Source organism: Diaporthe batatas, assembly GCF_019321695.1.
Source record: "Diaporthe batatas strain CRI 302-4 chromosome Unknown Contig00007, whole genome shotgun sequence".
Taxonomy (NCBI): domain Eukaryota; kingdom Fungi; phylum Ascomycota; class Sordariomycetes; order Diaporthales; family Diaporthaceae; genus Diaporthe; species Diaporthe batatas.
In genome coordinates, this window is record NW_025408554.1 from 2030523 (window position 1) to 2055394 (window position 24872).

Sequence of the window (24872 nt, forward strand, 5' to 3'; positions counted from 1 at the left end):
CAACACAAATCCTTCCCGTACCGGCTCAATTGCGGGAATTCAGCATTCGGCCCTCCACAGGAACATGGGCATGATTCAGCCGTGGCCACCACGAGGCTGGCCGGTAAGATGGCCGGCCTCGTCGTTTCAATCATATCCACGGCCCGGCCAGGCTCGTCCCGGCCAGGCACGGTGATAACAGCTGGGGCCGTTGCCCTGGCACTCCCACTGGTGGCCCCCAAGGTCACGCACGCATCAAAGCTGATGTGCTGCCCGGCGCCATTGTTTTCACACTGCCCCAGGCTCGAGACAGATGCTGCTGCCGGGCCTGGTGCGTATTAGCTGATGTAAGAGGCGCAGACAGGATCTGATTGGGGGCGCTGGGCCGCAAATCCTCCCAGACAGAAGCGAATGACGTCCACGGGGCGCTTACAAGGCTGCATCTGCACTCGTCGGTGGCAGGGTGGCTGCGAACACCCAGGTCGAGCCTGCTGACGGTAGGGTGCCAAGGTGCCTGCGGGTGGAAACATGGCGGAGCAGGCTGGCTTGACCTCGTCCGTTGCAGATTGCGACAGCGAGTCCACGGGATCCTACGCCCCTCCTGCCCAAGTGCCAAGCTCGCCGACGGGTTGTGCCTCGAGCGTTCATTTCGGCTGCGGGCGGCGTGCCTGCGTGCTCGCGCCCACTGCAACAGCAGGCTCAGAGTAGCATGCTGGGTGGATCGACTCACTTGTCTGCCTTGTCTGCGTGCTCTGTCCACCGGCCGCATGTGCGCACGGTAATAAGTAAGCACCTGGTACCTCCCTAGGTACCTACCTACCTAGGTGATGAGGATTGGAGCTCGAGACGGTGGCGCGCCGAGAGTCTAAAGAGGCGGGCCGGCTGGTGTAGGGCCAACTGGGGATAAAAATAATCGGATAGTTTGCGGGGCGCACTGACAGACTAGACTGACAGACGGGTCGATCTGCGTTTAAGCCACCATGCAGGTGTTGCTCCAGGGCAGACCCTGTCGTGCCACACCCCCTGCCCTGCTTCCCGTCTTAGACTGCCAGGACCGCGGCTGCGCAGCTGACAGGACGAGTCCTTGGAGTCGATCCGCAGCCGCAGGGAGGATGCCCTGGTCCCCCTTTGGGATGGAAGGGGGGGGGGGGGTGGAGGGGAGGGGGCCTGGCACCTGGGCACCTGGGCACCTGCCAGCCTGCCAGCCTGCCAGCCTGCTGAAGCTTCTCACCCACCGCGAGTGTGCAGGCTCGTTTGCGTGCGGAAGAGGTATGCCATCTTAGCACAGGCTCACCTCGCAACAGCTGCTCGCCCGCCCCGCCAGAGCCGCCCTCCTACCGCCCGGTACCTAGGTGACCATCCGGCCTGGCCTCTCGCCTGGCACCTCGCCTGGCACCTCATGGGCGAGCCCTGCTGAGCTGCACGTACCCACGTACCCACGTACCAGCCGTACCCACGCATCCACGTATCCACCTGCCGTGGGCATGCTGATGCAGGACAGGCAGGTCTTGATCATGGAACGGGTCGGCAGGTCTAGGGCTTAACACCGGGCTGCCTAGGTGGGCTGGCTGGCTGGCTGGCTGGCTGGCTGGCTGGCTTTCCCTCTTGTACCACACCACGGTTGACCGATGCGACCCAAGCCTCCAAGTCGGCATGATCCTGGGTCCACGGTAAAAGACAGTCCATCCCACCCATCGCAGCTCTCTTCCTTCTCGAGTCCCTGCCTTCTCGACGTGCAACCGTGTAACCTAGCCCGAAGCGCCCCCCCCCCCCCTCCGCTGCCTCCGCCTCCACCTGTCAACCTTGACGCTCACCTTGGACCACCGGCTGCTTTTGACTTTCCTCAGTATCCGTCAACAGGTAGACCCAAGCTTGCTCGGGCCCACGCCCTTGTGCCCTGATCATACATACCACGCACGTCTGCCATGCGACTTGAGGCTGCCGCTCCGCCCAGGCCGCCTTCTTCCTAACTCTTCGCTTTTTCGCCGCTTCCCCCATCCAGCACTGTCGGCACTGTCGCATGTGACCAAGACGGGCTCGGAAGCGACAAGGGCCACGGCCTGTCTTCGAGAGGAAAATCAAGAATGTCTCGTGCCGGTTTCAGCATCCGCAAACTCATCACCCAACGGCGGACATGGCCCGACTCCGACAGTGACAATGAAGATGCCTTCGAGTGCTCCAGCGCCAAGACGATCCGCGTCCAATATGAACTGGAGCAGTACCAACAGCAGCAGCTGCAAAAGGAGCTACGCCATGCGCACAAGGGGCGGTCGTCCTGGATGAGCAGCAACTCATCGCCGAGGCGCAAGACCTATAGGAAGGTTCCCAAGCCCATCGTCGTTGTCGGCCACGGGAGCACTGGTCTCACGGCGCACGGCGGCAGCGCGAGCAGGAGGATCTCAACCCCTTTGCCAGCATCCGCCCTGTCCGGTGTCCTGAGCCCCGCGACCGCGCACTCGCACTCGTACTCGCACTCCTCCGATGGCTCCTTGTCTAGCAGTGGTGATGACTGCGGCCAGCGCTATCACCGTCATCAACGGCATCATTCCGACTCAAAGGCAGCCCCGTCTGCCGTGGCCACACCCTCAAAGCCGCGCCTTTCAACCCCAACCATGACGGCTGGGTGGGTCAGTCCACGCGCCGGTTCTCTTTGTCCAGTGGCGACGCCAACCCGGGCGACAAAGAAATCGTCACACGAGGGTCGTTCATTCCTGGACCTGGCGGATACCGTCTCACCGAGCCCCGGGTCGGCCTGTGGTGACCAGGATAGGACATCACTTCCACAACCAACACCCACCACCAACAAAAGCCACACCTTACACGTCAACAAGACGCCCACCACCGTCAAGGCACCTATCGGTTCTGCTGCTGCCCCCGCAGACAAGGAATTCGTAATTGTGCACGGCCACCAACGACGGAGCCCTCGATATGTCAATGGCACCGAGTCATACACCCTGAAGCCGCCCATGATGCAAGATGCCAAGGACAGGCAGGTGGTCGCGGACGGGGGGGTACCAAGGGCTGTGCAAGGCCCCTCGAAAGTATCAGGTGATGACGAAAATACCCTTGAGGGGCTTCTTGAGGGCAAGGATTATCATGACTGCGACCACCTGCCCGATAACGTGCAACAGTTGATCTGGGAGACGGATGAGGCATTCAAAGCCGTCGGCACGGCCCTGGCGGAAGCTAGGCTCGCTTCCCAGTCCCACCCCCAGTCCAAGGAGCTGCAGGAACAGGTGAACCAGCTGCAGAGGGCATCGCAGGCATTGCAGATCCAGACCAAGAGCCTAGACAGCACCCTGACGCAGACACTGCCGCATACCACATATCAAGCGCCGGTGTCCCGTGTCCGAAAGGATTCCGCGGTAGCGTCTCCCATCTCTCCCACGCCCGGTCGTGGGAGCATAACCTCGTTCCCAAGAAAGAACAAGTCTTCCCCAGTGTCGTCTTCGGACAATATGCTCCGATCTCCCACCCATGCGAGCTCTATCAAAAAGGCCAAAAGGAAATCCCCCTCGAGACCCAGGACACCTCGTTCAGCAACTACCCCAACACCGACAACGTCAGCCTGGCCCGACACACCGGCACCGACTTCAAAAGCAAGCACGTTCGGCCCGTCAGCATCTGGCGCAGAAAGCCATGGCAGCACGGCTCAGCGCCAGCAGAACTCGTACCGCTCGCTGTCTCGGTGGAACCTCAAGGCAGACAATGTCACTGAGAAGCTGTTCAACGGGTCGCGCGGCCGTTTTGGCTTCCACAAGATTGAAGCTGACGAGGTCGTGACGCCCGGTCAGGTCCAGCAGTACCGACAGAGCAGAATCGCGAAGGCTCAGGCCGAGGCTCAGGCCGAGACGAGGAGATCAAATTCCAGTGAGTCCCTGCGGAGCACTGCTGGGGGTGTTGGTGGAGCCGTTTCCGATGGAAACGGTGTGAAGACACCTGTCGAGCCATTCCATCTGCAGGACTTGCCATCGAGGGTCGGGAATGCGGGTGCAAGCCTGGGAGTCCTATCCCCTGTGGCCGAGGTTAGCACACCGAGCTCTTCTACCTTTGACCTCGACACGGACTCGTCGCGCAAGTCAAACCAGACTGAGCCAAACACGCCCACGACAGCCACGCAGCATCCAAGACAAGAGCAGACACCACTGGCAACACCTCCCCCAACCCCCCCACAGCCGTCACCCAACGCTCCTGCCGCACGTTTCCAGACGTCGCCTGGGGCGTCTCCGGAAGAAGACACTACCACGTTCTTCAATAGCCATTCATTCCCAGACCCGCCGGTTAAGGAGGCAGCACAAAGGCCCACACACAAGCGGGGGAACTCATCAAGTTCGCGCGTCCCCATCCCCCCTACTATCCCTGAAGTGCGCATCACGTCGCCCCCAAGCCAGGACCGCGACCCAAAACCTCAGAATGGTCGCAGGCCATCCGAGATGCATATGGATCAGCCGAGCCCGCGGCTGAGCCCCGCGGATACGCCCAGTTTTGAGGAGGACGACGAATACTTGTTTTTCAAGTCAGCGCCATTCACTCTGACCATGCCATCCTTTGAACACGGGCGTATCCGTCTCGCCAAGGCCGATCTCGTCAACGCCGGGACGATCAACTCCCTCGAGTCGAAGCTGCTGTCCTCGCCCGACGAGACGCTTGACTGGACGGCATTCCAGATGGCCATCCTGGGAGGCGCTGGGGACTTCTTCAGCGACCCTAGCGACTTCTGCGCCCGTGACGCTGAAGAGGAGCTGGTCGATGATCTTTGTGACTGGCTGGAGGGCTTTGGGCTTCCCACGGACGCTATGGGGGCGCTGGTCAAGGCGGAAGAAAAGGCGCCGACAATGAGCCCAATCATGCCTTATACCCCAGCGCATGTGTCGGCCATCAACCCGCCCGGGTCGGGCAGCCGGTCGTTCCACGACCCGTCCCGCAACCACAGCATCAACCATATTGTCAACGGAAGCAGCTCTTCGTGCTCGGGCTCCGCGCGGTCGAGCGGTGAGGTGAGCGAGGGCGTCCAGGAGATGCTGCAGGCGCAGAGTATGCCGATCCCGATAAATTCCGAGCACCCGTCGGGGTTCTGGAACACGCGGCCGTTCGATGCCGCCCGATTCTATACGGGCGGCGGTATCAAGAGGTGGACGCTCGAAGGCCACCCGAAACGATACCAGGGCCCGGGCATCGATGTGGACAAGGCGAATACGCTACAGCGCGGGGGTGCCGAGCCATCGCTTGAGGGCGAGGAGGGGGGCCGAGTCAAGCCGAGGGAGGGCGTAGACAGCCTCCCGCAGAGCCCGATGCTGGACCTCGTCATGACGACCGGCGTAGACGGCAGCAAGGAGTATGTGCCCATGGGCTACAACCTCGGGCACGACCTGGGTGACTTCCTGAAGTGGGAGTCGGAAAACGTTTATGCGTTCTATGGGTCTGATTAAATGAGAAAGGCAGTGGAATAGTGGCAAGACGGGGGGGGGCGGGTAATCCTGACAGACCAAGATTTGTCTTGACGGCATCCTGGCTTCTTTTCTGCCCTGGCGTTACCTTCGTTCTACGGAACACAGGAACATGAGCGCGGGGAGTCGAGGACTGCCCATGCCAGACAATCCTAAGAGGAGACGGCTTGCATAGCATGGTGTTTGTGTCTTTTTCGTGTCTTTTTCTTTGATTTTCCCCGCTTCTCTCGTTTGTTGTATAGCTCGGTCGGAGCGGGAGCATCTGGGGGAATTAACACAGCCGGTAGACCGTTGATCATAGTTAATTTGCCACAACAGCACCTTTATAAACAAACAGCACAGCAAGACGAGAGCGACACAGGACCCGAGCAGAAAGCGAGGCAGCCAGCAAGCCCCGGCCAATGTCTGCATCACACGTCTTCTCTCGTGGCCGTGCCCGCTCAGGTCTGAGAGCAGCATGAGCAGGCGGCCGCCAGGGAGGTCACAAGCTGCCTTACTAAACGGCCTGAGCCATGCCCCGACCGCCGCCGGCCGCCCACAGGTCCAGCCTTAATACATATGTACTGCAATCTGAGGTCCACCAGCCGAGCCCCAGCCGTCGCCCCGACCCACGTGGCAGCGTACCGCCGCATCCCCACGTAGGTAGGCACATGCCTAGGTCAACCATTCACGTCCCTAGGTACCTAGGTACTTGTGCAGGCAGGGTAGGGGCGGTGCCAAGCCCCATCGAGAGTCAGGTCAGCCCTGGCTTCTGAGTCCACCACGCGCAGCAACCACGTACCCTGGTATCCCGGCACCACAGTACCCCCCTGGCCCCTGCCTGCAGCGCGGTGCAGAGTACTCCGTACTACCACGGTATGTACCTGGGTGACGAGCTACTACATAGCGAGGCAGACGCGATAGGCGCGTCTCCGACCAGCTTCACAGACGGCGGACAGCAACCCTACAACCACACTCGGTCTTGCACAGCTTTAGCACACAGATCTTGGGCGCAAATTCTTACAAACGGACTCGGCATTCATTAATTAGCCTATTGCTCGCCGGCCAAGTGCGCTGGGCCACCTGCTAGCTGCCACCTACATGGCCGACTGAAGCGCCCGCCTGGTTGGATTTTGGTATCCACAAGCCTCACACCAGCCTTGCACCGTACCATGCTTCGCCGCCCGCCCACGGTCTTGACCCTCACATCCGAGGATGTCAAGGCGTACGAGGACCACCGGGAGGCCGAGGCCTTCCAGCACGCCACCGCCGCCGCCCAGCTAAGGAGGCAGCAGCAGCTGTCCCGCAACATGAGCGGCATGGACATAACCGGCATGACGACCTCGAGCGACGACGAGGACTACTCCGAGCAGGACGCCTCCTACTACCCAAACCGCACGTACAGCCAGAACCCAAGGGTGTCGCGAGAGAACATCGAGGGCCCGCTTGACAGCGGCATCTTCCGTAACGAGGAGGACCCAGACGACTACCAAGACGCGTCCGACGGCGGCCTGGCCCAACAAGAGGGCTTCATCGAGGACCTTCACATGCCCGAGGCTGGCCAGATGGACCTTGACGCCGAGCAGACCGACAACGATGACAACAGTGACATACCCGGCGCCGCCGTCCCGAACCTACACCACACTCAGCCGCAGCAGCCGCAGCAGCAACAACAATCCATGTTCCCCTCGCCACCGCCTGCGCCACCGCGGCTGACCAGGTCTACTAGGTCAGCCAGCACAGAGCTTTCCTCGTCCCAGGCCCATCAGCAGCAGGCCCACGCGGGCCGACCCCCTCGCGGACCCGGCGCCGCCCAGACGCACCGCCGAGCGCCGTCCGGAAGGGCACCAGCGGCAGATGCGACCACGCCCACCCCCGCCGCGGAAACGGTCCGTTCGAGGACCACGCGGAGCCGTGACGAGAGGATTGGGGTTGCCCGGGGTGGCAGGCGCTAAGGAGGGGCGGGCGTTGTTTATTTCGCGGCCGAGACAACCGCTTAGGCCGTCTCAGCACCATCGCACCCGCGGTTCTCGCTTTAGGATTACGCAGGAGCGCCTTTAAACACCTTGGCCCGGAACGAAGCCGGCACACAGGCATATTCTAGCAGTTTGGACATGCATGGATGAATAACATGATTGCTGAGCGCTGCTAGCATGCCAAGTCGAGGCTATTATCAAAAGCATAGGTAGTGGTTCAATAGCGTCAGAGCGCCGGGGGGGGGGGGGTCGGCATCGGTCTGTCGTCGGACAGGATATTTCTAAAGCCAATTGGTTTGTAAGTCTGGCCTAGCGATACGACATGGAGGCTTTTTGGAGCCCTGCCTCGCTACAAAGAGCGCCGTGTGTGATATTTCGCAGGCTGTTTTCTGCTTCCCACACAGACTACGACTGTGCTTTACTCCAACCCTTACGCAGCTACCAACCTTGCAACCGGGCCATCAACGGGTGATCGAAGTCAAGGGGGTGAAGACTTACCATAATGTGCCTAGCAAATTGAATCCACCATCCTGCGCGTCACGGGGGGAGCTCTGTGATATGCCTCTAGCCCTGGACCTTAGAAGGCCCCGGGATCCATCGCGCCATGAATCAACTACCAGTGCGACGACACCATGGCCTTGCAGCAGGCAAAGGTTGACAAGCAATTACTCGGCAAGAGCGCTGATGGCAGGACAGAAACAAGTTATGAGAGCGGGAAGTAAATCACATTGAGATGCTCTGTCATAAGAACGCATCTCCGTTCGTCATTCCTACTGTTCATGAATGAATTCATCCAGTCTCGACCGTGCGCATCCGCTGCAAACCTGCCCTACCATACCCTACGCCACCTCCCTCGCCCGCTGACTTGCAATGCACGAACCTGAACCTGAACCTGAACGCCATGCTTCTCATTGTGATGCCAACAAGATTACCCACACTTCAGAACCACGGTGTATTCCAGGCCGATCTCATTCGCCTCGGGCCAACCAGGCCGCAAACCTTACAGTCTGGCCCTGGTTTGATGAAACCTCAGACCACGTTTTTCGACGCAGGCGAAAAAGGCGGAAGAAACGAGTACCGTGGGGTACACTTTCTTCGAAGAGTGGATTAGTATGATGATATATGGGGGACTCGGTGCATTTTTCTTTGTCTGAGTTCGACCAGTAGACCGCACCTCATTTATAGTCTTCTACACTGCCCTTATTCCAAAGGGACAATAGAAGAGCATCGGGATCAAAGGTTCCAAGTCGAGCACCAGGCAGATTGACTAGTTGCCAACCAATCTCCGGCGGCGCAATCGCTTAGATCCGGGACATCCTTGCAAATGGTGAATTTGCCGCCGACAAAACTGCCGATTCGCACACACCGCAATGAGTGGAATATTCAGAAGCAACACCCCCAAATGCTAGGCGCCAGCCAATCATGTTGGAGACGGCTGGCTGGCCTGAGCAAGGGTTCCCTATGGCTGCGTCTGTTCACCGGGAGGTGGTGGCGGCCCTGGTTTGTCTTTAGGCAACCCGGACAGAGACTTGTTCCCAAGCTTTAGCTTCAGCTTGACGAGTTTTTTTGGTTTCGACGCAGGCTCCGTCGATGAGCGCGAGACCACTGGTGAGGCTGGACGAGATGGCGACGCCGAGGTCGTTTGCGGTTGCGAAGGCTGCCGAGGAGTTGCTGAAGGCTTCGCCGCGATGCTGGAGGTTGGCGAGACGGCGCTATGAGGAGATGCCCCTGTCGGCAGAGGCTTGCGTACTATCTTTCCGGGAGGCAAAGGCGTCTTCTGCTGCTGTTGGGATGCCTGGGCATTTGAAGATGAGCCCGCGCCGATGGAAGATGACGAAGAGATCATTGCTGCTTCGAAATTGGCAGGCGACGTAGTCGGTGGGACTGCTCGTGCAACTGGCGTGGCTACAATGGAGTCCGATGACGGCATGGCCCCAGCTTTAGATGAGAGGATACGCGAAATCTGCTGCTTCTTATATCCGGCGAGATGGCGGTAACTCATGGTTACAATCCGAGACCGTCGTGGTGCGGGGGATGCGTCAGTATCGGCCAATTTACGCTTCTTTGAGAGCTTGGCCGCCTTCGAATTCGAGATGACATGGCGAGAAGGCTCTGGCGTGGGCGTGCCTGGAGCAGACTGGGGGGTGGAGGTAATTTTCACGGTCGGGCGATTCTGCACCGCAATGCTATCACCTCGCTCGAGCTCAGGAACAGGGTGGGCTGGAGAAGCGACGGCAATGGACGGCTGCCGAGCGACGGGGGCAGGGGACGGCGCCGGGGACTGTGCGCCAGTCCTTGAAGGTCCGGAATGCGCCAACTTGATCATCTTTTTCTTTGGCTGCTCCTTCTCTTGGTCCGTAAGCGGACGAGGAGCGGGTGACATGGCATTGGGCACCGCGTGCAAAGCTTGCCCAGATACAACTTCTTCACGCCTCCGCTTCAACGAGGTCTTGTACGTCTGCTTGAAGGTCATAACGAGCGACTGATGCATGTCAGCAGCCGATGCAAAACGAGGGGCCAAAATCAGACTTGCCTTGCCCCGGTGGTAATGACCCTTCACCGCTGTCCACCGCACCGGATACTTCATCGTGACAAGCATCTCATCCTCCTGGGGGAACAAGGTGGAACATAGCTCTAAAAGGTTTCTCTTTTCAGAAAGGCCCAGGACAGGAGAATCGACGGCCTTCCACAACTGCCTTTGCAAGTCCTTGTTGCCTTGCAATGCCTCCTTCATTGCCTTGATAGCAGCCGCAATGTCAACGCGACGGGCTGCGTCGGTCTGCCTCTGTTTAATCACCGCATCGCTTTGCTCGACGATTAGACCGCCGTGGTCTTCCTCGTCCACGGCCATGCCATCGCGCTGCGCACCATTCTGAGATACCTGAAGAGGCCCGGCGGGCTTGGAGCCGAGCTCGTGTGGTCGAATTTCATCAACGTCCAAGTCTCCGAAGGCGATGGAGGCCAAGCCACGAGTGAATGCTTTGAAAAGTCGGTCTCTCACAAATGGCGATGAAGAGAGGCTCATGCTTGTCAACAGATACTTCATGAGGCCCGGCCTCAAGAAGAGGCCGAGCTCAATCAGCGACTCGAATGCCTTGATCTGCACGAGATCCAACGTCTCCGGGGTCAAGTACTGCATGAATTCGATTCCGTCGACGGCCATGACACCCGATTTCATTAACTTGACCTTGCAATCAAGCGCTGTGCGTGTCCAGATGTTCTGGTACGAGCTGAATACCTCGTCCATTTGTTGGTACCGCTCAATCTGCGCAATGGCCCTCTCTGCAAATGACTGTAACTTGCTGTAGTCCTGTTCTTCGTCAGCTGCCTCGGTGGCTTTGGCCCGAACCAGGCTAGTGGCAAGGGCATCGAGTAGCTTAGCGACGTAGAAATGATCCGAGAACGTGTTCTCATCGTTATTATTGAAGACCAGCTGGTCAAGAATGAATTCCCGGGCCTCCTCCGGGCAGAACTCCTGCCCACCGCGAATTCTTGCAACAGCTGCGGGGATGGCCGACTGCACATGATAGCTCTTCTTGTCCGTGAAATCATTTGGCCGTGGGTTAGCCGAGTCCGGGTAGCAATAAAAGGTCTTGAACACGCGAATCAGGTGGCGCATTCCGCGGAAGTTGTTCGCCTTTTCGGCATGGCCAGTGAGGGCCTGCGCAGCCATGGTGCGAATGCCGTAAAAGTAGCGATCGTCATAAAGGGTCCTCAACAAGGTAGTGGTCTGAATATTGCTGGGCGCGTTGCGCGTGAGCTGCAGCATGGACTCCACCTGAGCGGCAATGTCCCTGTCCTGCTGGAGCTGAGCCACCGTCATGTAGACCTTGAGGTTTGTTTCAAGACAGTAGATCCACTCAAAGTCACAATCGACTCGGATCCACTCATAAGACTCTTGGTCCATCTGTTGTTGCTGGTCGTTGTCCCAGTCCACGAGTTTCCACGACGCCATGTCCTCCTCGCCCATCAGGACGTCCCCAAACATGTTGAGGGTGTGCCCCTTTTCGTCATCCTCGTTTCCGTCCTCATCCTGCCCATCTGCATCTCCGCGACCAGCCCCCGGAGCTTTGGTATGGTCTTTCTCTCGCTTCTTCTGGCGGACCCTCTTGATGCGCTTGTACTTGGTGTTGTATGGCATCGCAAGTCGGGACCCCTTGGTCGCTGCAGCATCCTGCTTCATCTCAAGACAATGCTCGTAAGGCGTGCCGTCGGCCTCGTGGACCCGAAAAGTCATTGGGCCAGTGAAAGTCAGCGGTACTTCAGCTGCGAGGACGCCTTGCCGCTCTTCCAGCACGTCCCTCCAGAAATCATCCTTCTCCAAGGGATGATCTGCTTTGGCCCATTCTACCTGGTTTTGGACGACCGTCAGCTCGACTTCCAGCCTCTTCTTGTTAAACCTCTGTGAGATGTGAAGCCTTGGGCACCCAGAGCTCAAGACCCACTGATCCCAAAAGCTCTCGAGGCGCAAGCGTCCCTTCTTCTCGCAGGCTCTCCTGAATTGCTCCGAGGACACCACAAAATTTGCAGCGAAAGGATCTGCAGCCTGCATAGCTTCCCGAAGGCGCTGGGAAATAACGCGAACCACTCCAGCGCTATTGGAAGACTTGAGCAATCGCCTGTCGAGAATGAAAATCACCAGTGGTGCTTTGAGCGCCATGAACTCCATCTCAAAATCTCCCAGGTGTAGGTATCGTCCCAACTCCTGCAGAGAAGGGCGTCCATGATCCACTTCGGTCAGGTACTCAGCTGTCGTCCTGATCTGGTACCGATAGTAGTTGTTGCCACAGAGCTGTCTCAAGTAAAGGTCCGTCATGAAGTATGCGATGCCGCAGACGATCCAGGTATCAGTTCGCTCGTTCGGATTGATGAAAATTCCGAAGTACTGGGTTGCCAGGGAGTGTACAAGCTTCCGCGTGACCTCGATCTCCGTGTCAATAATATCTCGAGGGTAGAGCAGCCGGGTGCTGCAAAGAGAGAATGCTTGTAGCGGCACGGTGCTTTCTACCATCTCCTCTACAAAGCATATTTTGTAGCTGTTCTCCTCGTACGGGTATTTGGAGAACGTCAAGGTGAAAAAGTCGCTTGCATGAGCCAGCGGCTGGCAGGTATTTCGAACCTCGTCACTCCTGCCAGGCAAGCAGTAACCGTGTACTTTGACGGCGTTTCCGCCAAGCTTTGCCTCGTCTTCTTCGCTGCGAAACGTCGAGTAGAGGTCCACGTCCTCAAATGGACCGATGGCGAAGCCAATGTGATGGGCACCACAGTCCTTGGGGTTGAACTTCATGACCTTCTTACTCTCGCCACTATCGTTCTCCTCGTGTTCTCCTATGAGGGTACCGGAGCATATGGCTGTCATATCCAACAGCTTATCTTCTTCCGTGGTTTCAAATTCACGATGAGCCGGCTGCGGTCTAGGACCGGCTGGGCGAGCGCTGGAAGACGGTGAGAGGCCCGCAGCATGCGAGGCGAGAGGTTGCTTCAGAGCGTCTCCGACAGTGCGTGGGAATTTGAGCGAGATCTCCCACTGTCTCACCCTGGTCCGATCATCCACGCAGGGAAAGAGGCAGCTGGCATACCCAGGCTCGACAGAGTGTCGGGTATAGACGTGCGGGTACTGGGTGTCGCCATCATCGACTCCTACGAAATGAAATCCGTCTCGAACATGTGTAATGCGGAACGGAATCTCGATCTTGAAAGTGTGTGGTTCGATGGGCTCCTGAGGGGCTGCCGCCCCTGGTGTTTGTACGGGCTTGAGTACGATCTTCTCTGGCTTCAACCATACCCGCAGCGCCCCGTTGGCCGGCTGGCATCCCTTGGTCTCCCTGCCGGTCATGGGCAAGTCGCCGCGCATGTTTGGCTGTAGCCGCTTCATGCGCTTTGTTCTAACATGGTGCTGTTGTACGTTCCAGTCAAAACCCTTGGGTGTGTCCATGAACTCGTAGGGGTCCCTGTATCTGGCCTTAACCTTCTGATAGTTGACTGTGATGCTGTCGAGGTCGATTTCGCACTGGCGAGCGTCGATGTTGACATATTCGGGCTCATCACCACCGGTGTGGAAGATCTTGATCATGGTCATGCCTCGCACCTGTTTCGCCTGGAAGTTGAAGTCCAAGTTGACGCGTTGCTCGACTACCGTGTACGGCTCGTAAATGATTTCTTCAGGGGCGGCAGCGATGCCATCACCGGTGATGGTTGTCGGATTGTCCATGACGCCTGGCATATTGCTTCCCCGGGGAGAACGCTCCGCTTGATGAGTGGTGATTAGTTGATGTTATCTCCGTGACGCATTCCAACACCCCAAACCCCGTCCCCCAGTGGTCAACCACCGCGTAGCGCAGCACCTTTGGATGCTGCCATGCACAGAGACGCGGTCAAGCAGAGGCCGGGCTAGTGGTGGCTTTGTCGAGTAGGAGCAGGTGGTCTGAAGGTTTTGATTGGGAGGTTGAGGGATTCTGGTCTGGGGTTGGTATATTCTTTATGGGTGATGCAAATTTGGTAGCAGAGGCGAAGTTGTTTTGCGACGGTACAGAGAGAAGGAGGTCGCAGAATGGATTGGGGCAGTTTGATGGGGACGGTTACGTCCGATCAGTACCTCTAGTGGCTAAAGTAGCTGGCAGGTACGCAGTGATGCTGGGAGCTATGGACTCGAGCCGGGAGCGCACGGACCAAGTAAAGTCACTTGTCACTGCCAGCAAACTTGTCCACATGGAAGTCCTTTACATGAATGGTGACGCTGATATGGACTGCATGAGGTTGAAATCATGATAAAACAGTCTCACGAGCCTACTAGGGGCCACCAAAAAGTACCTAGTTCCCTAAGTAGGGTAGGTATATTAACAAAGGCCTGGGAACTTGGCCTTGCCAGGCAGGTGCCTAGTGTAGGTACTGGTACCCACGCACTTCATAACCCCACCCATCAGCCAGCAGCCAGCAGCCAGCAGCCTGGCACTTCACATGGTGGATCAGCAAGAGGTCGGGGGATGGAGTCTAGGACAGGGGTTATATACTACACTGACCAGATTTACCTCGAAAGATGTCTGTGGTCGCACAGGGTGAATAGGATGTGCCGGCCCCCACAACTGTTCGAAGTTTCTCCCGTGGAACCAGGGGTGGGCTGGCTTCTTTTTCTGACACAAATACTTCAGCCAGCCAGCCAGCCTTCTCTCACCCCCTTCCAACTAAGCTCTTCCTCCCTCTCTTGCTGTCTCGCCCGTTTTCAGCCTCCGATTTGGGGCAATGGCAGGGCACACTGCTGCTCATGGCCCGTTGCCCATTGATACAAACAAACCAATCCACTGTCAATTCCTAGGGCACTTTGGTGAATGTGGCTCGGCTGTTGTATAAACCAGCAAAACCACACTACCTGCACACAAACGTACCGTGTCATCAGCTGGTATTGGTATCTTGGTCTGTATAATTCCTATTCCCTCAAGCTCACCTACTGAAACGATCCCTACAACTACGCCGCTGCCGTGACGCCTACCTGTGAGCCCCTGACCGCTGGCTACTAAGATTCCCACGTTACAAAGACGATGCCCTGCCGTCCTCTTCCTCCCAGACCACATCCCAACATAACTGTTGTCAGCCACGATGCCTTGATCCACGTCGAAGGATCCTGAGTCTCCGCTCCCGCGCCTTGAGCATTTCCTCATCTCGATACTCCTCTGGGAGCACAAAGTCGTGCTCCTCGAGCTCAGGTAGAGCCTGGCCCCACGCCAGCACCGTCCTCCCACGTCGACGAGACTTGTTGAGCGCAGCATCTCGCTGGTATGGTTTCTTGAAGAACGACGTGAACTCTGGTTGCGGCAGTGGTGACACGGCCCGGGGCGGACGTCTTCTAGCTGATTTCGCAGCCATGCGGGACCTTTCCATGGCCTCCTCATGCAGTTGCTTGGCCGATGCATCGACGTCGCTCATGTCAGGCGGGTCACTGTCGCTGTTGTCCGCCTCTCCGCCATCCTCTTCGCCGCCTTCCACTTCGTCCGCCGACCGTTCCGAAACCTCGTCGTGTTCGTCGCCTTCCTCAGCTTTAGACGAGTCTGTCTCCTCTGAGGCGATGCTCTCTTTTGCAGCGCGCTCCTTCTCGAGTTTAAGCCTCTTCTCCTCGGCCGCCCACTTCGCAAATTTGCCCAATACCACCTCGCATTTGTGGACGAAATGCGCCCGAGCAGGCTCAAACTGTTTCTTTTTGCTCTCTGTAATGCCACTTACGCCCATGGTCTTGAGCCAATCAGGGCCCTTGAGGCCGTCGAGTAGCCGAATGACCTGTGCCTTTTCATGCTGGGAGCGTCCCCTCTCGGCGTTCCTCGTGATCTTCTCGTTTCGAGACTCCTTCCTGTGTATCGACTCATAATAAGAGTCGGGCAGTGGATCACTCAACGTCTTGCCCCTGTGCTGGCTCTCTAACCAGCTCAGATCGATTGTCTGTGAATCGTTGAGATTTGTGAACAGCTCGTCGCCGTAGTTGCGGACTGGAAAAGTTGAGGGGGCTAGGTGGGGCCCGTGGCGCGGCGCCGAGGTGGAGGCGGATGACGGATATGTGTCGACAACGGCTATGGGGGTGTCGAGCATCAGGGCGTCTGCAACATACACGCAGGTACTGTCAGCTGCGCCGTCGTTGAGGGCGTGGGAGAGATCAATCAGGGGGCCAAGGGGAGACATTACATACGTTCTTCCTTGGGCACATTCCCGATCACCTCGTCATACTCGGGAAAGTAGGCCGAGAGCTCGCTCTTGAAGCGGACGCCCTCCTGCGACCGTAGCTTGCGCCCCTGGCCGTTGCTGGCAGCCATGTCGGCCGAACTGGGCTGTAGCCGATCCAATTCATGCTTGATGCCGTTGACGACCTTCTCTCTGTGTTTTGTAGGGGGCGCGGGGACATCATGGGCGGTGGTGGTGGCTGCATCGCCGGTTGCGGGTGCGAGTGCAGGCTCGAGTGCTGCTCTGGGGGCGGCGGCGGGCGGCGGGCGCGGAGCAGCAGGTGTGCTGGCAGGGTGACGATGGTCCTGTTTAGGGGGCTTGTGGGTCGGGGTCGGGGTCTGGCGGTGGTGCTGCCTGGCGTCGACATTCTCTGGGAACAGCCTGGCCTGGTATTGGCTCTTTGAAGGGATATCGACCGTGATCTTGGCCTTCTTTGGGGATTTGAGGTCGTATCTCAGGTTTGTCGCGTCGTGCAGGCGCTTGAGGGGCCGGCTGGAGTTCTGCTGGTGCAGGCGCGTGGCAGCGGCAGAGGCAGTGGTTCGATGAGCGTGTGGGAGTGGAGGGAGGGCAACGAGAGGCTCGGCTCTACGAGTAGAGCGAGTGCTTGTCGCAGTCATTGCCATTCTTCTGCCAGGCAACTTGCTCCTCGCATGTCCTGCAGGGTCGCTCGGAATGATGGAAACCGGTCGTGTCAATTGAAGATCTGATGGCAGGCTGTTTGATGCATTGACAGTCACGACGGCTGGGTGGGAAATTTTGCGGGCGCCCGCCTGCTTGGCTGGCCGCTCTCCTGCGTCAGACCTCCTTGCCTCCTCAATCTCAGCCCAGTGTTTAGCTGCTGCCCACTGCCAGCCAGCCCTGCCGGACAGCCAGCCAGGCCCTATAGACTGACCCTAACAGTGCTATTTGTGACTGCCTGCTTGGGGCCCCCAGAGCCCAAGCCAGCTGATAAAGATCACTTCCTTTCATGCCACTCCCCATCCATTGACCTAATCTCACCCTCTGCCCCATTTCAATGCACTAACACGGCTTGATGTTTGCCTGTGCCGAGCCCACCCCACCCGCTACCACCGCTCCCACCAAGGCTCCTACCAAGTTTACTTGCTCATCTCTTATGGATGTCTTCTATTATCTGGCACCTTTAGGAGTTGCTGATATGGATTTACTGTTGTCCCAGGGCCATCAAGAACGTTCACAAAAAGCTGCTGCAGATACCTACCAGGACTTTGCTTGTGATCCTGTGCCCTGTGAATGTACATACCTAGGTACCTAGGTAGGTACTACAGTTCCTATGCATCAGCTAGTAACTCAAGTACCTGCCTACCTGAAGCCTACCTGAAGTAGGCAGTAGCAGGTTGATACTTACCTCGGGTATGGGGATCTTGGAAAGGACTCTCCTCCCTTCTCCTAACCCTGGGGCCAATATCGGGGCACAATGTAATACTGTGTATGATGGTGGATTGACCCTGTCCAACCCCTCCCCGGCTTCTCCTTGTAAGAAGAAACAGGAATAAATCAATGCCAAATCCCCTTCACACACCTTCCTGTTGACAGAGAGGATAAAACGTTTTCATGGACAAGAATAGATACCCATCGGTGCAGCCGTGACAGCAGCTGCGACCTGTTATCTCGGTATCTTATTCCATTCTGAGTTTGGGTCGACCATAAATATACCAGTTTGCCTCGGACAGACATGGAAGCCCCAGACTGCAGGCCGCAATCATACTCTGTGTCAGCCGTCCAGCCGTCTGGTGCCAAGCCTGTGTAATGGTTTTCCCCTCTGAGATGCAGATCCAGCCGGCTGCGCCAGCCATTCCCTTCTGTGCCAACCCCGTCATGTCGATGGCTTAGAGGCCGGAATCAGCTTGCCAAGGGTCTGATCCTTGCCAGCTGGGTATTTCCAACACTTGCTGCTGAAGCACTCTGGACTCTCTGGTCAACCAGGCATGAGTCCAGGCTACAAATGCAGCAAGGCACTGGGCCTGGCCACATGAGCCTGAATCCTGGCACAGCCCTATGCCGTCAGGTCCGAGGTCACGCCAGCACCTATCACCCATCACCCATCACCCATCACCCATTGCCATCAGCAACCATCGGCCCATGAGCTGCTGCTGTGCTGGTCCTTTCCCTGTCCTGCCCCGCCTAGTCCGAAGGTCAAGGTACAACAGGGCTGGCAATGGCAAGTATTTCATCACCGGCCGTCGCTGATGAGGTTCAAGTTGTCACAATCCTCCCAGCACCAGACCCTCTCGTGTCATCTCATGATGATTGTTCCTCCTCTTGTCACGCTCTCCTCCATTCCCTTGACTCCTGCTTTTGCAAACTACTCTTTTTGAGTGTGCCCTCCACTCTTCTTTCTTGCTGTGTCAGTCCACACCATTGCGTGGACAAGAGAAACCTGAGAGTCTCCAGGCAAAATAGCACTCACTTCTAGCTCTAAACTTGATGGATCCTTTGAATAGCAGTGTGGTGGTGGTGGCTGCAACTGCTCCAAATACATCGACGTCATCGCCCGCACCGATCAAGAACGGCATCCCTACCGGCCTACCAACTCCTCCACAGACCCCCTCGTCGGTGCAAGCCGGCGAGACTGGATACAACCATGATTATAAACCCCCCATGGAGGCCCAGAACAGCCAAGACCGCCAGAGTCACTCAAATGCTTCCATAGACTCGGCAACATCTGCACGGTCCAAGAAACAGTACATGGACTCTCTGGTGGCGCCCACGGGCGAGGAGATGTTGCGAATAGCAGAGGTGCAACTTGTTCGAGAGCAACAAGAGAAGCGCAAGTCTCGCGAAAAGGAAAAGGAACAAAAGCGCAGATCCACGGAGGCACCACAGCCCAGCCCAACTATGGACTCCAGGAACCGACCTCATCGCAGTAGTATCTTTGGCCGACACAAGGATCACTCTCCATCCCGCAACACCAGCGCCCTGGCCGCCGCTGTCGCAAGTGCCACAGCCGTGGGGACGGGTCATGACAGCGATGACATATTGCGCCATCGGGCTGCTACGATGATTCAGCGCACGTATCGGGGTTACAAGACTCGAAGAGAAATGAGGGGCCTGGGCTTAAACGCCAATTCCAGGTGGACGCACGCCTTGAGGGAGCTCCAGTTCAGGACGGTCACTACCCCGAGAGCAAGACATGACACCGTCACATCAGTACCTGGGGACTTCGAGGCTGACCATGAAGACACGGAAGCTGCAAAGCGGTCGAAATCAGCTCGATACAACTGGCACAAGATCGCGACGATCGCGAGGAGGGCAGGTGGCGATCTGGAAGACGACCATAGTAGCTCTAGTGACTCAGACTCGGACTCGGATTCAGGCCCAGAAACCTCTGACAAGAAGGGGGAGACCCGTCAGAAGAGGAAGGAGACCAGAGCTAGGAGGCGAAACGATGCGACAATGATGATGGGCTTGCAGTACTTTCTCGAGATGGTCGACCTCAAACACCGTTACGGGTCTAACCTGAGGCAGTATCACGAAGAATGGAAAAAGGCAGATACACACGAAAACTTCTTCTACTGGCTGGATCATGGCGATGGGCGGCACGTCGAATTGAGCACATGCCCACGCGACCGGTTGGAGAGGGAACAGGTGCGATACCTCTCGCGGGAAGAGCGCCAATACTACCTGGTCAAAGTCGACCTGGACGGCAGGTTGTGTTGGGCCAAGAACGGGGCTCGGATCGATACCACAGAAGACTGGAGGGATAGCATTCACGGCATTGTTCCGATCGACGACACGGAGACGCCTGCCTTCCAACCAAAGTCCACGTACCCAAACCAGCCCAGGCTGTTCCCGAGTGACCCAAGTTCCAGGGCGAGCAGTATCAGCACCGCATCTGAATCCGAGCGCGAGGCTGCTCGCGCGGCTAAATACGCATCGCCGGGCGTGACTGATGCGAAAGGGGTCAAGAAGGTAACACATATCTCCGCCTCTACGATCTTCAACACACTCTTGCGGAAGTCGGTTCGCAAAAACACGTGGATCTTTGTCGCAGACACGAGCTTCCGGTTATACGTCGGCATTAAAGACAGCGGTGCCTTTCAGCATTCCTCATTCGTCCAGGGGTCACGCATCTCCGCCGCGGGCCTCATCAAGATAAAAAATGGCAGGCTTGCAAGCCTGAGTCCGCTCTCGGGTCATTATCGGCCGCCGGCGTCAAACTTCAGGGCTTTTGTCCGCAACCTCAAGGACGAAGGCGTGGATATGTCTCACGTTTCAATATCCAAGTCTTACGCTGTCCTGGTGGGGCTTGAGACGTACATAAAAACGCGGCAGAAGGGCAAGAAGCTTCTTCAGAGGACAGCGCACCAGAAAGACAAGGTGATTCATCCCGAGGAGGCCCAGAGGCGCGAGGAGGACGCGCGCGACAAGTCGCAGAGTGCAGAAACGGAAAGGCGGTTCCTCGAGAAGCAGCAGGAGGAGGATGACAAGAAGCGAGGGGAGAATAGGGCCACTGCCAAGGTGATGCAGAAGCTGAGGCTGACGTCAACGGCAACAGATGGCCAGAAGAGCGGGACCGCTGAGGAAAAGGGGAAGGAGACCAAGCCAAAGAAGTTACCGGTAGCCCTGCATCGACGGGTGCAGAGCAGAGCAGAGCAGAGCAGAGCAGAGCAGAGCAGAGCAGAGCAGAGCAGGCCAGATGTTGCGACGTGACAGACTCTGATTAGCAGCAGCAGCACGGTGAAGAATGAGCGGCCGGTTTCGACGGCCAGCCTGGCGTTTCGCACAAGTCGAGGCGATGGCATTACGCTCGAATCAATGACGTATTAAGTTATACCCCAAGAGTACAAGGCAGGGCAGGACATGGTCGCCCGCAACAGCAATTCGATGTTGATAATGGATTACTGTTGCTATTCTTGATTAAAAGGATGCCTTCCGGGCCTGTCACTCATCTGGCCTATTCAACACAGTGTATGCAATTTCTCCAATGGCTCTGCAGCTGTGGCTCATTATCATTACACTCTTCTGAGAAAATATGTACTCGAAAGGGGGTATCAGAAAGCTCTCCGGGTTGCAAGCCTCACAAAGCGCTGCACCCTGTGCTTGATTGCTTTCCAGCGGTATTTGCAGGCTAAGCTCAAGCAAATAAGAAGTCTTTGAGCACAGGCGACCCAGAAAACTCCGGATTGAGCAGTATACAGCTAGTTGGTAGGTCATGTATCAGCAGGACGCTTTGCTTTACTTGCAGAGCTGGAGGCCTTTCGGCATAGCTTACTTGAGGAAATATTGCAGCCCTGCTCTCCTTTTCTCGAGAAATTTGGGCCTGAACCTCGAGATCACGCTCTTGGGCGGCAGAGTCGGTACTGCCGCCTCAAAGTTGGGAAACGTGCTTATTAGCTGGTGCCGGAAGTCGTCAAACTCCGAGTAACGCTTCCTTATGTTCATGAAAGGCCCCTAAGCAGCACAAGCGGTTAGCACAAGGATGTTCGCCTCTCCCTCGGGCAGATCAGGTACTTGTATCCACCTGCTCGCCGCCGGAGTTTGATGTGATGCCGCTCGCTTACACTTAGCGTCTGGACCCTGATATTCCAGACGACGAATGCGCCGATGTTGGTAGCGCTACTATTCACAACCACGTAGTTCGTCACCTCGACGCTCTTGGCCCAACACGCCCTGTTCCTGTCGCGGCCGTACGACGTACGGGTCTCCTCCGAGTTGCGCTGTCGGTCGGAGGGCTCACCATCGTCGTCATCTGCCTCATTGTCCTGCAGTGTGATTGCGCCCGGCACGAGGCTCTCGGTGGATTGATTGCCATGGTTGGCGCGTGATGCGCCGCCGGTGCCGTTAGTCGTGTGGCCGTGCGCCCAGTAGGGCGGCGACGTGACCGCAGGCGAGGTCACGATGGACGTTTCTGGGGCGGACTTTTGGCGCTGGTGGCTCTGATGGTCGGGTTCGGGTACAGGGTCGACGTTGGATAAGGGTGTCGGCGGAAGGTCTGCGGCGTCGGGGCTATTGCCGGCGTGGTGGTAAGATGAGTCTTCTTGTCCGTCGTCGAAGCCGTCATTGATGCCGTCCATGGTAGCGCCGTCGGTCAGGGCACTGGGCTGCTGGTGGGTGTAGTTGTGGCTGCTTGATGCGAGATCGTCCTCGCTACCGTCATGCGCCGGGTCGAACGCTGGGAACTGCTCCGTCACAAGGCTGTCATCATCATCATCTGCGACTCGCTTGGTTGTCCCATTTCCGCCGACTCGGCCGTTCAAGCTGCGGGTCGAGATGCGAGGATGTGCCGCCGATGCCATGAAGCCATTGGGCGAGGCCACTGACAGACCTCGATTGAATCGTGCAGTCGGGCTGCTGTAAGGGGCGGGCAGAGTTGTCCTCGGATGCGATTGGGAAAGGGGAACATCAACACGGGCAAGAAACGTCAAGTTTTCGAGGACGGGATTAATTGAACCGGGCTAGCCCAAGCTCCCGTGGGGCACTCCGGGTGCCACTACTAGGAGACACCACTGCACGTCCCCCGTGCTTCTTGCGGTTGAAAGTACACTTCTGCATGGGACGACGGTACTTGCGAACCCTGGCAGGCCCGGGTACCACCTAGTTGTGGGTTCTTGAGCCTCGGCGAGAGCGGTTGATTGATTGGACCAAGGTGGTTGGTATAATTACCAACTGTTGCTCCCATGCACCCAGAAGGACTCGTTTGTGTTGCTTCCTCGTATAAGTCAAACAAATGCTCGCCAAACATCAAGATCAACATTTCGCCAAAAACGACGTTGGCAAACAAGAGCAACAGGAGAGCTGCGACTGAGTGCTTCCGGGGTTCCATCGCCATATTGGCACGAGTGACGACAGTAGAATCCTCGGTGACAGCGCTGGTCGCCAAAGGCTCGTAGACACTCTAACATGGACAAGCCATGAAGGATTCCCTGCCTCAGATTGACACCTTTCCGGCCAGCCACTTCACCGTAGGGAGATGGTGATTCTCAATCGCCTCAAATAGCGGTGTCCAGCCGTCCCATGTCTCGGCATCCAGTTCACTGCCGGCCTCAGTCGGCTGCTCCAGTGCTGCTGCGACTGAGCCACTGCGGGTTGCACGATAGGTTGGTGTCGACCTGGGCTCGCTGCGTGAGTGCGGCGAGGCACGCGCCTCCGGGAGCAGCTTGATCATACTGGCGTGGCTATATGACACAAGGCAGCCATGTGCAATTCGGTCTGTCCACGGTTACCCGATGCTTCCAGATCTGGACTCCAGTACAATACTTGGACAAGGGGCTAAACCCAAAGCCCCCCACAGCTTTGTGGTATCTTCGTAAGCCAACGTCCACTCACCCAGCAATTATGTCCACTCACCCAGTTCCCACCAACCACTCACCCAGTACCAATTTTTCTAAGCAACTCCCTCACGTTTATAAGTACCTTCTAAGTCAGCACCAAGAAACCCCATAGCACGATTTCCTTCTCCAATTTTCAATACTTTTGGTACAAGCCCCTTCTAGCACGCCTTCTAGCACGCCTTCTAGCACCCCTTCTGGCACCCCTTTACCTTCGCCTTCACCTTCGCCTTCACCTTCGCCTTCACCTTTGCCTTCACCTTCACCTTCACCTTCACCATTTAGTCTACACACATTCAAGTACCAACTAAGCATTCAAATGCCAACTAAACACCAAAAGGCCAAAAGCCAAGAAGGTAAAGGTAAAAACTACACTCTTTCTAGCCTTCTAGTACCCCTTCTAACCCTCTAGCACTCTAGACTTCTAGCCTTCTAGCGTTCAGTTAGCATCTAAACGCTCAGTTGGTACCTGAATGCGTACAGGCCAGAAGGCCCAAAAGGCGTGCCAAAAGGCATACCAGAAGGCGTGCCAGAAGGCATACCAGAAGGCATACCAAAAGACATGCTAGAAGGCGTGCCAGAAGGCGCTTATACCGAAAGTATCGAAAATTTGGAGAATCCTAGTCAGGTACATAGTTTTATATAGGCCCTGCACGTAAATTCTTGTACTGGGTAAGTGGGCGAAAAAAACTGGGTGAGTAGACATAATTGCTGGGTAAGTGGACATTAGCTCTATCTTCGTCCGTGTAGAGAAGGAAGATATCTAGCAGATAGAGCATATTATACTTAACTATATAATTAAGTAGATCTAATACTATTAAGTCTATAAGTAAGTTACTAACACTACTATAATATATATTTTAATATAAATTAAGGTTTTATTACTCTTTTAAAGCTTATAATTTAATTTAAAAAATTATTATAATAATATAAAATAAACTTTAATAATTAATTTTTAACTTTTTTAATTATAATTAATTAATAAAATTTTATTTATAATAAAATTTATTAATTAATATTTAAATTATAATTATATTTTATATTTTATATTTTATATTTTATATTTTATATTTTATATTTTATATTTTATATTTTATATTTTATATTTTATATTTTATATTTTATATTTTATATTTTATATTTTATATTTTATATTTTATATTTTATATTTATAATAAAAAATAAAAAAATTATATAAATAATTAATTTAAATTATAAAGTTTTTTAAAAATAAAATAAATAAATTTTAAAAATTAAAATATAGAAATAAAAAGTGTCTTAAAACTTCTTTAACCCTATTACAGGTGCTCTATACTTAGGTATATATGCTACTATATATAGCACCCTTGATCCGCACCGTAGGAGAGGAGGGCCCTATTACTAATGGCCGTCAATCTAGTGCGGTGGGAGTAATTCGCACTTATAGTGTAGTGTACACTGTACACGTGCCCGATGAGACTGCCTGGCCATTTCCGGCGTGGCATGGCAGTGTAGTTGAG

At 55.9% G+C, this 24872-nt stretch overlaps 7 protein-coding genes across 7 annotated transcripts; 3 read left to right on the forward strand and 4 right to left on the reverse strand.

Moving 5' to 3' along the window:
- Nucleotides 1-223: 223 nt before the first annotated feature.
- KVR01_006948 (uncharacterized protein) lies at nt 224-748 on the reverse strand (the record flags this gene model as incomplete). The annotated part of the gene is made up of 2 exons (XM_044784696.1): nt 224-307; nt 413-748. 2 exons carry the CDS (start codon nt 746-748, stop codon nt 224-226), a joined length of 420 nt encoding a protein of 139 aa, XP_044644379.1.
- Nucleotides 749-1144: 396 nt separating this feature from the next.
- On the forward strand, nt 1145-5973 carry KVR01_006527 (uncharacterized protein). Its single transcript, XM_044789640.1, has one exon. It carries the CDS (start codon nt 2064-2066, stop codon nt 5406-5408), a length of 3345 nt encoding a protein of 1114 aa, XP_044643958.1. The 5' UTR covers nt 1145-2063; the 3' UTR covers nt 5409-5973.
- A 291-nt stretch (nt 5974-6264) lies between these two features.
- KVR01_006832 (uncharacterized protein) lies at nt 6265-8060 on the forward strand. The gene has a single exon (XM_044783244.1). The coding sequence runs from the start codon at nt 6578-6580 to the stop codon at nt 7358-7360; it is 783 nt and encodes a 260-aa protein (XP_044644263.1). The 5' UTR covers nt 6265-6577; the 3' UTR covers nt 7361-8060.
- A 27-nt stretch (nt 8061-8087) lies between these two features.
- Nucleotides 8088-14379, reverse strand: KVR01_006959 (uncharacterized protein). The gene is made up of 2 exons (XM_044782760.1): nt 9915-14379; nt 8088-9863 (listed from the first exon to the last, which is right to left on the reverse strand). Exons 1-2 carry the CDS (start codon nt 13602-13604, stop codon nt 8841-8843), a joined length of 4713 nt encoding a protein of 1570 aa, XP_044644390.1. The 5' UTR covers nt 13605-14379; the 3' UTR covers nt 8088-8840.
- Nucleotides 14380-14580: 201 nt separating this feature from the next.
- Nucleotides 14581-17681, reverse strand: KVR01_006770 (uncharacterized protein). The gene is made up of 2 exons (XM_044795035.1): nt 16053-17681; nt 14581-15963 (listed from the first exon to the last, which is right to left on the reverse strand). The coding sequence occupies exons 1-2, from the start codon at nt 16705-16707 to the stop codon at nt 14966-14968; spliced, it is 1653 nt and encodes a 550-aa protein (XP_044644201.1). The 5' UTR covers nt 16708-17681; the 3' UTR covers nt 14581-14965.
- Nucleotides 17682-17817: 136 nt separating this feature from the next.
- On the reverse strand, nt 17818-24206 carry KVR01_006914 (uncharacterized protein). The gene is made up of 3 exons (XM_044783957.1): nt 21607-24206; nt 21318-21496; nt 17818-21243 (listed from the first exon to the last, which is right to left on the reverse strand). Exons 1-3 carry the CDS (start codon nt 22339-22341, stop codon nt 21180-21182), a joined length of 978 nt encoding a protein of 325 aa, XP_044644345.1. The 5' UTR covers nt 22342-24206; the 3' UTR covers nt 17818-21179.
- KVR01_006683 (uncharacterized protein) lies at nt 18791-20755 on the forward strand (the record flags this gene model as incomplete). The annotated part of the gene is made up of 1 exon (XM_044784318.1): nt 18791-20755. One exon carries the CDS (start codon nt 18791-18793, stop codon nt 20753-20755), a length of 1965 nt encoding a protein of 654 aa, XP_044644114.1.
- Nucleotides 24207-24872: the final 666 nt, after the last annotated feature.

Bases quoted from the DNA above. Each gene is read 5' to 3' on its own strand.
- KVR01_006914 (XM_044783957.1), bottom strand. From the start codon at position 22,341: ATGGCATCGGCGGCACATCCTCGCATCTCGACCCGCAGCTTGAACGGC. The intron at 21,497-21,606 runs GTAAGCGAGCGG...TGTGCTGCTTAG, and splicing joins TCAGGGTCCAGACGCTAAGT to GGGCCTTTCATGAACATAAG. The intron at 21,244-21,317 runs GTAAGCTATGCC...CCTACCAACTAG, and splicing joins GGGCTGCAATATTTCCTCAA to CTGTATACTGCTCAATCCGG.
- KVR01_006832 (XM_044783244.1), top strand. From the start codon at position 6,578: ATGCTTCGCCGCCCGCCCACGGTCTTGACCCTCACATCCGAGGATGTC.
- KVR01_006959 (XM_044782760.1), bottom strand. From the start codon at position 13,604: ATGCCAGGCGTCATGGACAATCCGACAACCATCACCGGTGATGGCATC. The intron at 9,864-9,914 runs GCAAGTCTGATT...GACATGCATCAG, and splicing joins GTCATTACCACCGGGGCAAG to TCGCTCGTTATGACCTTCAA.
- KVR01_006770 (XM_044795035.1), bottom strand. From the start codon at position 16,707: ATGGCAATGACTGCGACAAGCACTCGCTCTACTCGTAGAGCCGAGCCT. The intron at 15,964-16,052 runs GTATGTAATGTC...TGTATGTTGCAG, and splicing joins GAATGTGCCCAAGGAAGAAC to ACGCCCTGATGCTCGACACC.
- KVR01_006527 (XM_044789640.1), top strand. From the start codon at position 2,064: ATGTCTCGTGCCGGTTTCAGCATCCGCAAACTCATCACCCAACGGCGG.